This window comes from Rhinoraja longicauda, chromosome 38, assembly GCF_053455715.1.
Source record: "Rhinoraja longicauda isolate Sanriku21f chromosome 38, sRhiLon1.1, whole genome shotgun sequence".
NCBI lineage: Eukaryota > Metazoa > Chordata > Chondrichthyes > Rajiformes > Arhynchobatidae > Rhinoraja > Rhinoraja longicauda.
The window spans coordinates 1,235,545-1,249,237 of record NC_135990.1 but is presented as its reverse complement, the minus strand read 5'-3'; the positions used below and the strand labels follow the sequence as shown (position 1 = coordinate 1,249,237).

Below are 13,693 nucleotides of genomic sequence, written 5' to 3'. Positions count from 1 at the left end.
TCTTAGATTACACTCTCATCTCCTTTGTGTTACATAAAGTCATTAGTCAACTCTTTCAACACTCAATTAATAAATTGCACCTTAAATTGAACCCTGTACATGTTACGGCAAGCAAGTGAAAGTGAGAGTTCACAGCTCAGCAAATGAAAAAAGCTGTGAAATATATTGATGAATTGAACTTTCTTATTCTGTATATCTGGGTGTCACTGGCAAAGCCACCATTTACTGCTCATCCCCCAACTAGAGCCAGATTGTGGATGATCAGCCATGATCATGGTGAATGGCGGTGCTGGCTCAAATGGCCTACTCCTGCATCTATTGTCTATTGTCCTTTTATACTCCTGACTAATCAAGAAAAATAACTTACTTGCTCAGTGTATTCTTGTCTTTTGGCAAAAAGAATAAGACGTTGTTCCTGTCCTTGCCAGTATTATTGATCGGCTCTTCTTTTGTGCTTTGAGGTTGAGCCTGTGGGAAGTGCTCTGAACTAGGAAGAGTTTTGCGGGGCTCCAAGCTCAGCTTAGGGGTCCAGCCGTCTGGCTTATTGAATTCCTGTTGGCCACTTGGTTGCAGCTCCTTAATTTCAAAAAACAAGCTGCTAGGTCTATTTTTTCCTGTGGACTGACCCGAGGTATTGTCAGTATTAAAAGATTCTGCAGTGTTCAATAACTTAGACTCAGTGTCTGCTGTTGAAAGCGTGTCAGAACTGATAGCTCGATCCCATTTTCTGTCTTGTTGCAGAGCAAGAAAAGACTGAGGCCTGTCTGCCTGCTTGCTTGGAGATTTGAGGAGAACCTGGGGGGATTCATTCTGTCTGCCCTGCTCTATCTTCTGCAGAGCTTCCCCCCGCTGCCTCTCAAACATATCCTTCTCCTGCTTTTCAAAAACTTTACGTTGTTTCTCAAGGATTTCTTTCTGCTGCCTTATCTGTTCCATCATTTCCTTCTCATTCTGCTGCCGTCTTTGTCTCTGTCTCTCTGCCTGCTGTACATTTAACCATTCCAACTTTTCCAGGATTGCGGTCGGTGGGAAGGAATCCATGTTTGCGTCTGTGGCAGGTTCACCATAGAGTGGTGAGGCTTTGTCATCTTCCTCTCCGCTTGTTTTGGGTCCGATGGTAGTGTCTTTGAACTCATGGCAGTCGGAACCTACAGCACTAGTGTCATTCGGCAAGGGGCTACTATCATGATTTGGCAACAAGCTTGAAAAACTGGATTCCTGCCTGGCCAATGGTCTAGGACTGGGAGACCAATCTTCCGAACTTGATCTTTGAAAATCCTTGTTGGCTGTTCCTGGAGACATGGAGATATGACTATGAGAATCAGTGTTAGCATGAGAACTGGAAGACAGGTTATTTCCATTAAGTTGCAGGTCGGTGGACAGACCGTGATCAATGAACTTTGGACTAGATGAAAGATTATCCTGAGTAGTATGCAGGCTGGAATCAGAGACCAAGTCATCAGATGCAGTGACAGATAATTTTCTCTTATGGCCATCATCACCACTGGGTACCTCAAAACTACCTCTCGAGCTCTCACTGTCTGGTGTTCCCTGAGGAGACAAGGAGTTCACACTGTCAGAAATCAGCTCATTGGACCACCGCCCTTCCTCTGAGGGAGACACACCTTCAGACCTCACCTTCAGCAGTCCAAGGCTGAATATGGCCTGCTCCAATTCTCTCATTCTCCGGCTGTTTCGTTTGGCACGCACCACTTTCTGCTTCTCGGGGTCTCCAAGCAACGATTTGGGTCTCTCCCTCACCGTAACACACTGGAGCAAATTTGCACTATTGGCAAAGTTGAAAGTTCCAGCCTGTATATCTGGAGATATATCATTGCAGTCCACAGGTACTCCCTGAATGTCATTGTCTTTCAAAACAGGGCTCTCATTCAGTTCAGCTTCTATTTTTTTTAGATCAGATACAGCGAGCTGAGAAAGATTTTCATCCAAGTGTTCATCCAATCTTCTTTTTTGTTCCTGATCCAGCTGCTTTTTATTTTCTTTATTATACTTTTGTCTTTTCAATGCCTGAAATCTAAAACAAAAAGCAAATATTCATTAAAAGGGTTGGAATTTATGTGTTTTTGTTCAGTTAAAATGCTCTCAATGCTCATTACATAATTATACTTAAATTCTATTCAGTCTTAATGGTTTCAAATTCAATCATCGCAACTGCAAAAATACTAAAACTCACATCAGCAAGCCACATGGAGAGGGAGGGAGGGAGAGGGAGGGAGGGAGAGGGAGGGAGAGGGAGGGAGAGGGAGGGAGGGAGAGGGAGGGAGGGAGAGGGAGGGAGAGGGAGGGAGAGAGAGGGAGGGGGAGAGAGAGGGAGGGGGGAGGGGGGAAGAGAGAGAGAGAGAGAGAGAGAGAGAGAGAGAGAGAGAGAGAGAGAGAGAGAGAGAGAGAGAGAGAGAGAGAGAGAGAGAGAGAGAGAGAGAGAGAGAGAGAGAGAGAGAGAGAGAGAGAGAGAGAGAGAGAGAGAGAGAGAGAGAGAGAGAGAGAGAGAGAGAGTATTGCGTGTATATACATGCATTTTAAATATGTATGTTATGTTCTATACTTTGGCAATATAATAATGTATCTTATCATGCCAATAAAGTATTTAAATTGAAATTGAAATTGAGAGAGACAGAGACAGAGAGTGTGCAAGTGAGAGAGCGAGCGAGAGGCGAGAGTATGCAATGAGAGAGAGGACGAGAGAGGGAGTGAGAGGGTGAGAGAGAGTGCGATAGTGTTTGAGTGAGCGAGAGTGTGCAATGAGAGAGAGAGAGGGCGAGAGAGGGAGTGAGAGAGATAATTACTCTCCAGTAATGATTACCTGAAAGCAAATATAAGTAGCAGCGAGTATATCTGTGACTGACATGCTGTATAAACACACCCAGTATTGCTGCAGCTGGTCATGAATCTAATTCAATTGTACGGTATACAAATAAGAAGCAAAAACAATCTTGTACTATTACCTGCGCCGCACCACAAATCCTCTGTTTGCTGCTTGAAGTTTAATGATGCTGTCCCTGAAAGCTCTGTACGTCTGCATCTCCTTGTACCTTCTCCAATATGTCTGAATGCAGAGTGCTGCAAGCTTGTACCTGCAATAATCACGCCAGCGCCTTTGTATAACAATAGCTGCATCACGCATTTGCAAGTACATCTTTCTCTGGCTGTAGCCTTTCCACACTGCCTGAATACTAGTTGCTGCTGCATCTGAGATACTGGCGTCTGTGAGGGTCTGAATCATTTTGTAGTTTTGCCAAGCATTCTGCAGAGAAAAAATGAGAAAAATTGAGAAAATCTAGAATATCATCACTTCTGTTTGTGTTACCATAAAAATCAACATTAGACAATAGACAATAGATAATAGGTGCAGGAGTAGGCCATTCGGCCCTTCGAGCCAGCACCGCCATTCAATGTGATCATGGCTGATCATTCTCAATCAGTACCCCGTTCCTGCCTTCTCCCCATACCCCCTGACTCCGCTATCCTTAAGAGCCCTATCTAGCTCTCTCTTTAATGCATTCAGAGAATTGGCCTCCACTGCCTTCTGAGGCAGAGAATTCCACAGATTTACAACTCTGAGTGAAAAGGTTTTTTCTCATCTCCGTTCTAAATGGCCTACCAAAGCTGCACACAGTACTCCAGGTGTGGTCACACTAGGGCCCTGTACAACTGCAGAAGGGCCTCTTTGCTCCTGTACTCAACTCATCTTGTCATGAAGGTCAACATGCCGTTGGCTTTCTTCACTGCCTGCTGTACCTGCATTCTTACTTTCAGTGTTAAATTGTTAAAAAACATTTTGCAAAAGGGACATCCTACAGCGTGTCTAAATATGCACATAACTAGTCAAGGGGGGTGTGTACATTGACAAGAAATAGTTAACAGCTATGTTCAGCCACCTCTCTGTTCACATCCAATCTGCAAAGCCCGAAAAAAAACTGGTTTGGGCAGTCTTGGTCCAATCACTACTGAGAACCCAAATAAATCTGGCAAGGAATTGACAATTAAACTAATAAAGCAAATCACAATGGAACAAGAAAATAAAATCACCATAGTCAGATGTTTCAAACAGAATAAAACAGTAACAGCAGTTGTGCCCAGCCCAATCATGGGTATTCACCTCCCCACCATCATAAGGATCTCCAGGAGGCGCTGCCTCATAAAGGCAGCTAATATTGTCAAAGACTCACTCACACCGCCCTGGCCATGTTCTAACCTTGTTGCTACCAGTGGAAAGAAGATACAGAAGACCGAAAACCCTCACTGCTGGGATTCAAGAATAGGTTCTTCCCAGCGACAACCAGCTCTTGAAGCCCACTGCACGGCACTAACCACAACCTTACCACAGCAAAGGTGACACTAAATGCTGGAGTAACTCAGCAGTCAGGCAGCATCTCGAGAGAGAGAAGGAATGGGTAACCTTTCGGGTCGAGTCCCTTCTTCAGACTGAACAAGGGTCTCGACCCGAAATGTCAGCCATTCCTTCTCTCCCGAGATGCTACCTGACCTGCTGAGTTACTCTCACTAGGGCCTCCTCTATATCCCGCAGCTCCGCTCTTGCTCCCCCTCTCCCCATTCGTAACAAGGATAGAGTCCCCTTGTCCTCACCTTCCACCCCAACAGCCAGCGTGTACAACAATTTATCCTCCAACATTTCCGTCAGCTCCAACGGGATCCCACTGCTGGCCACATCTTCCCATCTCCCCTTTCTGCGTGCCGCAGAGACCCTTCCCTCTGTAACTGATTACTGATTATTAATTTATTGTATTATTGATTATTGTATATCTATTTGTTGCATTATTGTTATAAGCGAAGCAAGTAAGAATTTCATTGTTCCATTTCCGGTACATATGACAATTAAACACTCTTAGCTCTGCTTTGACTCCTGCTATCAAAACACAATCAATCAAACTTTAAGGCACAAGCTGCTTTTTGCAGACAAGCGTGAGTTTGGACAAACAATGTATAAAGTGCAGAGTTGCCTATCGTTGTTCACCTTAAGAGGGGCTCCCTCCCAAGAGTAGTATTAATCCTGTGTACTGGGCTCTGCTAGGATCATAAGGTAGACACAAAATGCTGGAGTAACTCAGCCGGTCAGGTAGCATCTCTGGAGAGAAGGAATGGGTGATGTTTTGGGTCGAGGCCCTTCTTCGGACTGGTGTCACAGAGGGGGAGCAGTGAGATGCGCAGAGGCAGGTCCTTCCCCTCAAACTCTCCTCTGCCTAACAGAGCTGTTCCTTCCCCTCAAACTCTCCTCCGCCTAACAGAGCTGTTCCTTCCCCTCAAACTCTCCTCCGCCTAACAGAGCTGGTCCTTACCCTCAACACTCTCCTCCGCCTAGGATCATGGCAACGTTCAGTTCTGTACAAACCTGTATTACAACCGCAGCTCGTTTCATCTGGAGGAACTGTCGTCGTTCAAGTGCAGTGCGAAACCACCTCTGAAGCAAAATTATTCTCCTTAGGACCTCCTTGTGCAGCATGTTTTGCAATCTTTGACGCTCACTCTCCTTCATAAATATCTACAGAGGAAGACGCAGGACAAATGCAACAGTGAGTATTACCCAACAAAGAACGCATGAACAAGTAAATACACAGACGTGATCATGTCCCCTAAAACAGCACCACCAATGAAGCAAAACATTTCTGTGTACTATACAGTGTGAGAAAAATAGACTGCAATGGTATTTGATAACAGAGACAGAAGGACAGAACTAAAGCATAGTCCAGGCAAATTTAAGGCAGCTCTTCTCCAAGAAGCCCTTCTTGCTTAAGTCCATACTTTGCCACCTCCAGTTTAAATTCAATTTGGAATATTTTGGAGGACCAAGAACCAAGAGGTGGAGAATGGCCAAGGTTATGTTCCTGACTCAGTGGTCAGAGTGTGGTGTATTGGTGTTGAGTAACTGGGAATGGGGTGGGGGGGTGGAGGTGGTTCAAATTCTCAACTTGCGCCTATCTAGCGTTCTGGTGATTCATGCTGAAAGGTACAAATGGAGATTGGATGGAGGAAGCATCACAGTCAAGTCCAATCCTCAAATCTACAAACTTTTACCATCAAACTCATCAAACTGAGGTAGGAAAGCTGTGGTTCATTTCATAAGTAACATGAACAACTGCATTCAGAAAACCCAGCAGACGTCTGCCATGAAAGGAAAATGTTTCATCGTCTCTCTGAGCAAATACAGCCACTGCTTTTGGAAGATGCAATGAGACCCGTCTCGGTTGTATCAGAAATATTTTAACACACCCTTTACGACCTTGTGACTCCAGAGTAGGATTTCTATGTGCACCATACATTTTGTTGTCAATATAAATTTACATGATGGCTTCTCAAGTCAATCCAGCACATTTGCTGTAAAGGTTTCATGCTGTAAAACGCACCATTGTCTCGCCTACTTGATAGCTGTTTGTGTCGAGGTTCACACTTCTCACAAAATCCAGAATACTGCGTTGAGAAGAGGTGGTACTTTGTGGCAAAAGCACACGGAATTGTTCGATGAATTCCTGAAACATTTCAAAACACACCTCACGTCAGCTGTGTGCAGCACATCACGTAAAGCACTCCACTGCTCGGGAAGGCATTACCCAGGCACAACGGGAAGAGAAACCAGATAAGGATTAGAATCCAAATCCAGGATGCACTTCCTCCAGCAATAAAAATGACATTACATGCATGCTGAAACACCCACTAGGATACAACCAGGCGGTTGAATGTGATGATCTCAGCAAAGGCAGCAATTGAACTACAACAGTAGGTAGTGTTGCAGCAGACAAAGAGAACAGAAAATACAGCTAGACTGCCCACTCCTGATCACAACATGGAATCCTGCCAGGAGTACACTTGTGAATGTGAATGTCGCCACAGTCATTCAGATAGCCTGATGACATTTAGATCACGATTTGTTTGAAGAACAGCCGATTTAGAGTGGTATCAGGGTGTGGGGGAAAGGGGGGGGGAAGGGGAGGGGGAGTAATCGCGCGCATGAACTGCAAACTGAATAACTGTCGGAGAGGTGACAAATCCTGAGGACCTTCATTCTAAAATTACTCTACAAAGGAAAAGTAACTGGAATGAGCCAACCCAAGCAGGGTATAGATTTGGAGATAGTCTGCTCTGTATAGACTGAAGATCAGGTCGCAGATGTTAATGCAAACAACCGAGTTCTACAATTTCTCACCTTATCTGACGCAAATTTTAATTTGTTAATAAAATAAAGTGCAAATTGACGCAAGTCTCTTGAGAAGTTTACATCCACAAATTGGGCCTAATTCCACCAGCTTTCAGCATTTGGTACAATGAGGTGTAGATATTTCCATCACTGGAATTCAGTTCAACCTGGAATCAACTGGTTTATAATATTTATGGTGCACGCTTTAAATTGATACAATTTATAAATCCAACTTAAAGCAGAATTGTGCATTAAAAAAAATTCACGAGTAACCAGAGATACTTGCCTGGAATGTGTACTTAATACTGTAGCCCGACTGCCGTATCCTGACAGTTTCCAGCATGCCTGTATACCGCAGTTGTCGCAGGACTAGATGATCATTGAAGCGCAATGGAAGCTGTAAAGTTGACAAAAATAAATGTCGCAGGGAGCTGCATTCACAATTGTTCCCACCTTGCCTAAGAAACTCAATGTGCTCACTTGATCCTATTCTTATTCAATTTCCGACCACACTTTTTCCATCTATAAACTTTCCAGAGGCCTGAAGATGAGTACCCAAGCACCATGTCTCCAATCCATGTTCTCCAGAGATGCTGCCTGACCTGCTGTTACCCTACAGTTTTCTGTGAAACGTCACCTATCCATGTTCTCCAGAGATGCTGCCTGGCCCACTGAGTTACTCCAGCACTTTGTGAAACGTCACCTATCCATGTTCTCCAGAGATGCTGCCTGGCCCGCTGAGTTACTCCAGCACTTTGTATCTCTTTTTTTTTGTGGTAAAACCAGCATCTGCAGTTCCTTGTACCTACTCTCCGGATGCTGACTGATACAGCATCCTTCTCTTTAATAGTGATCCCAACACAACATTTTCCTCACAGCAATTCCCCATTTCCAGTTTTATTTTCTCTCTTGTCAATGAATGTCACATCACTAGACGTGCTCATCTCTTTTACTTGTCGCTCCATTTTTAATTTGTTCCAACTGGTTTTCTGCTGAAACAATCCGGACCGAAACTCTAAAGAGCATCCTTTGATATTCTGACAACATTGCATTCTCTCTCATTATTGACCAGACCATCTTTATGCAAACTCTATTTCCCATTCTTGAGTCGGTTGCTCTTGGTTATTTATATTTTTATTGCAATAGTTTTACTTGCTGATCCAGCACATTATCCCCAAGGTCTCTCCGACCCGCATCCTTGATTTTTTATTCTTTATTCCATCTCATCAATATGTTGCTCAATCAACATCATCTTTTAATAATCTTGTCTGAAGAAAATGTCACCCATTCCTTCTCTCCAGAGTTGCTGCCTGTCCCACTGAGTTACTCCAGCATTTTGTGTCTACCTTCGATTTAAACCAGTTCGTTCCTACACAGATGGCTTTGTGGGTCAGGACACTTCTTCAGATGTCCAAACCGTCATCTTGTAATGAGACTGGCTTTCAGATGTATACTGGGCACACCAAGATCCATTACACTACCAGTCACTTCTATTTCAGAATAGTTGAACAGAGTGACCTGTTCAAAAGCTCCCCCCGCCCCACCCCCAACTATGCTTCAGACTGCCACACCAGTATTTAAAAAATGCATGCTCATAACAGACTTAGCCCTCCCCCTCCTCAGCTCCACAATTTCATTCAGCCTGAGAAACCTCTTTAAATGTTAATGGCTTTATGCAAGTGCAAATTATTATTCTAATGAATTAAAATGATTCTTGTGTTGCTCTCTCCAAAGGTGCTTGCCATCCTTTACATGTAGCAATTGCTGCTTTTATTTCAGATTTCCATTTCACCTATCTGTACAATTCACCCTGTTCAACCAAGTTTAGTCTTCAATTCTGGTTTCTCAACTAATTTGTCATTAAATTGAGGAATAGATACAAGACCTTTTCTGCATTTGATCGGATGCACTTGACAAAGTAAGGCTCTGCCTGTCCCAAGGTCTCCATGAGCTTATTGAGAGAAGCCTGCATGAGGAAAAAAATAGTTGAGAATGACTAATTACTCCATCAACAAGATCAAATGTACACATCAACAGAAAATGAAATGACATTAATCCACCTCCTATTCTGAAGATCAAACATTGCACTAAATGCAAGTATAATCAAAGCACTATGCTCGGTGGTCCCTTCCACACCGAGCTGAAGGTAAACAGCAACTAAAGTATTAACAGGAGATGGATACTCCAGGAACATCCCAGTCCTCAGTGAGAACGGAGATCATTTATAAAATGCATAAATGGGCAAGGGAAGCAATGGGGACAAATCCTATAATTCCACTTTACTTGAAACTTAAAGAGTCATATCCATGGCATGTGGGAAAAGGGTTAAAAAAAAGTTATACAGAAGGATGATTTACTATCCCAAAATTAATAGGCTGCGTTTGACTTAAAGGCAAAAAAATAGAATGCACGCAACTGATGCTTTCAGTAAATCAGTCAGCGTTTACAAGGTGTTCCTCACAGGGAACTCTTCTCAAGTTAAGAGAGGTGAATACGATAATTATCCCCATCAACAGCTCATGGCAATTCTTAATTTAATGCTCTTCTCAACTATCCCAGAAATGGTTTATTCAAGGCATGGTGTGGCAAGAAGCCCCACCAGCTGAGGTGATTTAATATACACAGAAAGCTAAGGTGCAAGAGAGTTATTTAATGTACACAGAAACCTAAGTTGCAAGAGAAATAAGTTATGATGAATCCAGGTTTTTAGTCCTCCCAGAACACATTATATCCATACCATTCAATATTTATTTATTTATTTTAGAAACATAGAAACATAGAAAATAGGTGCAGGAGTAGGCCATTCGGCCCTTTGAGCCTGCACCGCCATTCAATATGATCATGGCTGATCATCCAGGTCAGTAGCCTGTACCTGCCTTCTCTCCATACCCCCTGATCCCTTTAGCAAAAAGGGCCACATCTAACTCCCTCTTAAATATAGCCATGTTCTGCATGTTTCTGCATGCTCCTGAGGTTTGTAGGGCAGGTTATAAATCTCTTAAGTGGTGTGAACAACCTACATGTGCAGTCATGAGAGATACCCCAAAACAAAAAAGATTCAGAGAGTCATCGGAAACCGTTGGATTACTGGCTACTCAATAAACACATTCGAGTATCTGGATCTAGTAGATGAAGATGGAGCACTGTATGTAAAATATTCAAAAAGAAAACGTCAGAGGAAAAAACCCACTTACCTGGAATTGAGCACTGATGCTAGGCGGCTTTTTCTTTTTGTGCAAGTGGAGTAGAGACTTGGTGATGCGGTCATGAAGAGTCAGGCTTGCCAGATACTTCAGTGACTTCACATCCAATAAGTGCTGCAGAATGGAGAGATACACAAATCACCATTTTAAAACAGCTGGCAGCACCGCCTCAAATGTTCTCTATGGTTTAATCAGTACTAGCGGCTAGTAAGTTGGAATGGAAAGATCAGCGAGAGATCTTGACTACATTCTATGTACATGTGTAGGAAATAAAACTGCAGATGCTGGTTTAAATCGAAGGTAGACACAAAATGCTGGAGTAACTCAGCGGGTCAGGCAGCATCTCGGGAGAGAAGGAATGGGTGACGTTTCGGGTCGAGACCCTTCTTCAGACTGAAGAAGGGTCTCGACCCAAAACGTCACCCATTCCTTCTCTCCCGAGATGCTGCCTGGCCCGCTGAGTTACTCCAGCATTTTGTGTCTACCTTCTATGTACATGTTCAAGTTTATTGTCGTATGCCAAGTAGGGTGAGGTACAGGTACAATGAAAAATCTTACTTGTTGCTGCATCCCAGGCACAGAGATTCAGACATGTACACAGAAACAAGTTATAAATAAATTATATATGAAATTCCAAAAGAAAGAAGACTGCAAAAAAAGAGATTAGTGCAAAAACATAATTGAAACAAAAACAAGTCGTTGGTAGTGCAGGAGGTGAGCAGTGTTCTGTTGTTGAGGTAGCATTAGGAGTATGTGGGAAAGAAACTGCAGATGCTGGTTTAAATCGAAAGGTAGACACAAGATGCTGGAGTAACTCAGCGGGTCAGTCTAAAGAAGAGCCTCGACCCGAAACGTCAGCCATTCCTTCTCTCCAGAGATGCTGCCTGACCCACTGAGTTACTCCAGCATCTTGTGTCTACCTTAGGATTATGTAGGTTGGTTCAAAAACCTGATAGTTGGGGGAAAATAGCTACTCCTGGTCCTGATGGTGTGGGATTTGAGACTTCGGTACCTCATGCCTGATGGTAGAAGTGAAAATAGGGCATGGCCCAGTGGTAGGGATCATTGATATCTTAGTGAAATATGCAAACCATAACACAAGGAAAGTACAAGGGAAAGATGCAAATGTTCTAATTCATTCACATGAGAACATTGCAGCTAATGCTGCCACTTACTGTGCAAACCAAACTATCCTGATCTGATGAGACATTTAAAAGGCAACAACACGAGTAGGACTGTCGTCATGTTGACCAGACTGGATAAGGACAGCAGATTTCCAAAATACACCAGTTTATAATAATAACACTGTCATTTCGTAATGGGATTTTCTGAGACTAATTTTATTTTGAAATCTATTTAAAGACAAAATGAAATTTTGTTGATTGGAACATGAATATTTTGTGGACTTTTCTGACCGCAGCATGGGAAGGTCAAGAAGGCACACAGCATGGAAACAGGCTCCTTGTAACCATGTCCATGCACCTACTTACACCAATCCCACACAACTTATGTTCCCCTCACTTCACCTCAGATCTTACCCCTCACCACACACAAATGTCACTTTACAGTTGCTGATTAACCTAACCATCTGCATGCCTTGCAAGCCTTTTTCAGAGATACAGCGTGGAAACAGGCCCTTCGGCCCACTGTGTCCACGCTGACCAGCAATCACCCATACACGAGTTCTATCCTCCACACCAGGGACAATTTGCAGAAGCCAATTAGCCTACAAACCTGCATGTCTGATAGATCTGATAGATGTTTATACAAATGATGAGAGGCATAGATAGGATAGACAGATATGATGGTAGCATTTTAGAGCCTTTTTAGATAGACCTTTGGATATGTAGGGAATGGAGAAATATGGATCACATGCAGGTAGGGGAGATTAGTTTAACTTGGTATCATGTTCACACAAACATGTGGGCCGAAGGGCCTCTTCCTGTGCTGTACTATTCTATATTCTATGTATTATGAGCCGAAAGTACGATGCAAAATGATTAAGCAATGGGGATTACATTGAGGAATCAAGCCAAACATATCATTAAGCCTAGAAGAGGATTCACAAATCGAACAACATAAGGAAGGCGACTGAGGAAGATTATCATGTCCAGAGCCTTGCCCTGAGGAACACATGGAGCCATGTCCTGAACTGTGATGAGTGATCCCTCATCTTGTGTAGGGTATCACACCAGCACAAGTAGATAAAAGATGACAAATCTTTTCAATTTACAAGAGCCTGAAAACATCACAATGAATGGTAGATACAAGAAACAGCAGATGATGATTTATCAAAGACACAAGTTGCAGAAGTAACTCTGCAGGTCAGCACACCCCTGGAGAGTATGGATGTGGCGTTTCGGGTCAGAATGCTACTCTAGCATTTTGTGACTTTCCACATTGGATGGTGAACAGATTCTGCAGCATAATTTTTCACAACTGTGTCTACACGGGCAATGATGGTCCAGTTTGATATTGCCATCAAAGAGTCTGTCCTCATCCTCTCCATCATGGTGTGGTTTGGCTCAGCCACCAAACATGACATCTGGAGGCTGCAGCGCATCGTTCGATCAGCCGAGAAGGTTGTTGGCTGCAACCTTCCCCCCATCGACGAACTGTACACTGCAAGGCCAGGAAGTGAACAGGTAAGATCATCTCTGACCCCTCTCATCCTGGCCACAAACTCTTTGAAGCACTTCCCCCTGCAAGGCAACTCCAGACTGTCAAAACCACCACAGCCAGACATAAAAACAGTTTTTTTCCTCGAGCAGTAGCTCTACTCAACAACCAAAAGTCTGTAGCCTCCTTTTGCTCTGGTATTTTATTTCATTCTTCACCTGTTTAAATGATGTTTTATTCTTAATTGTTTTCTGTATATTATGTTGTTACTTGCGAGGAAAGCACCAGGGCAAATTCCTTGTATGTATACATACTTGGCTAATTTATTCAATTCAATTTAATTCAATAAAGAGCCTGAAAAAAAAAGGACAATTTGCTCTATGTCCGATGCAGAGGTTTATTCAGTGAACATTAGTGAAGCTCCCTGGGTAGAACGGATATGGACTGCTGGAAGAACTGGCACGTTTCACTCATCAGCAAGCTTGTAATTTCCATCTTTGGTAACTGAGTTGAAAGGAGGAAAGCTGTTTGCCAACTCAAAAATAACAGTGTGTTCATCATCCAACACAGACTATTAATCATTTGCAGCTTTACTGCCACAACTTATGCTGTCCCACTGAGTGGCTACAGATTCAAATCAGCACCCAGCTAATGGTGTAGAAATGGGATGCATGTCAGAGGTAAAGAAAGGAGGGGGGGGCAG

At 43.2% G+C, this 13,693-nt stretch overlaps 1 protein-coding gene across 1 annotated transcript in view; it reads right to left on the bottom strand.

The window, feature by feature from the left end:
- The window catches only part of myo9aa (myosin IXAa), a 165,224-nt gene that overhangs the window by 49,387 nt on the left and 102,144 nt on the right, over positions 1-13,693 (bottom strand). Inside the window, 8 exon segments of the mRNA XM_078429986.1 lie at positions 368-2,035; positions 2,964-3,262; positions 5,369-5,518; positions 6,381-6,503; positions 7,455-7,565; positions 9,054-9,134; positions 10,363-10,485; positions 13,436-13,494. Coding sequence (XP_078286112.1) covers positions 368-2,035; positions 2,964-3,262; positions 5,369-5,518; positions 6,381-6,503; positions 7,455-7,565; positions 9,054-9,134; positions 10,363-10,485; positions 13,436-13,494 — 2,614 coding nt within the window.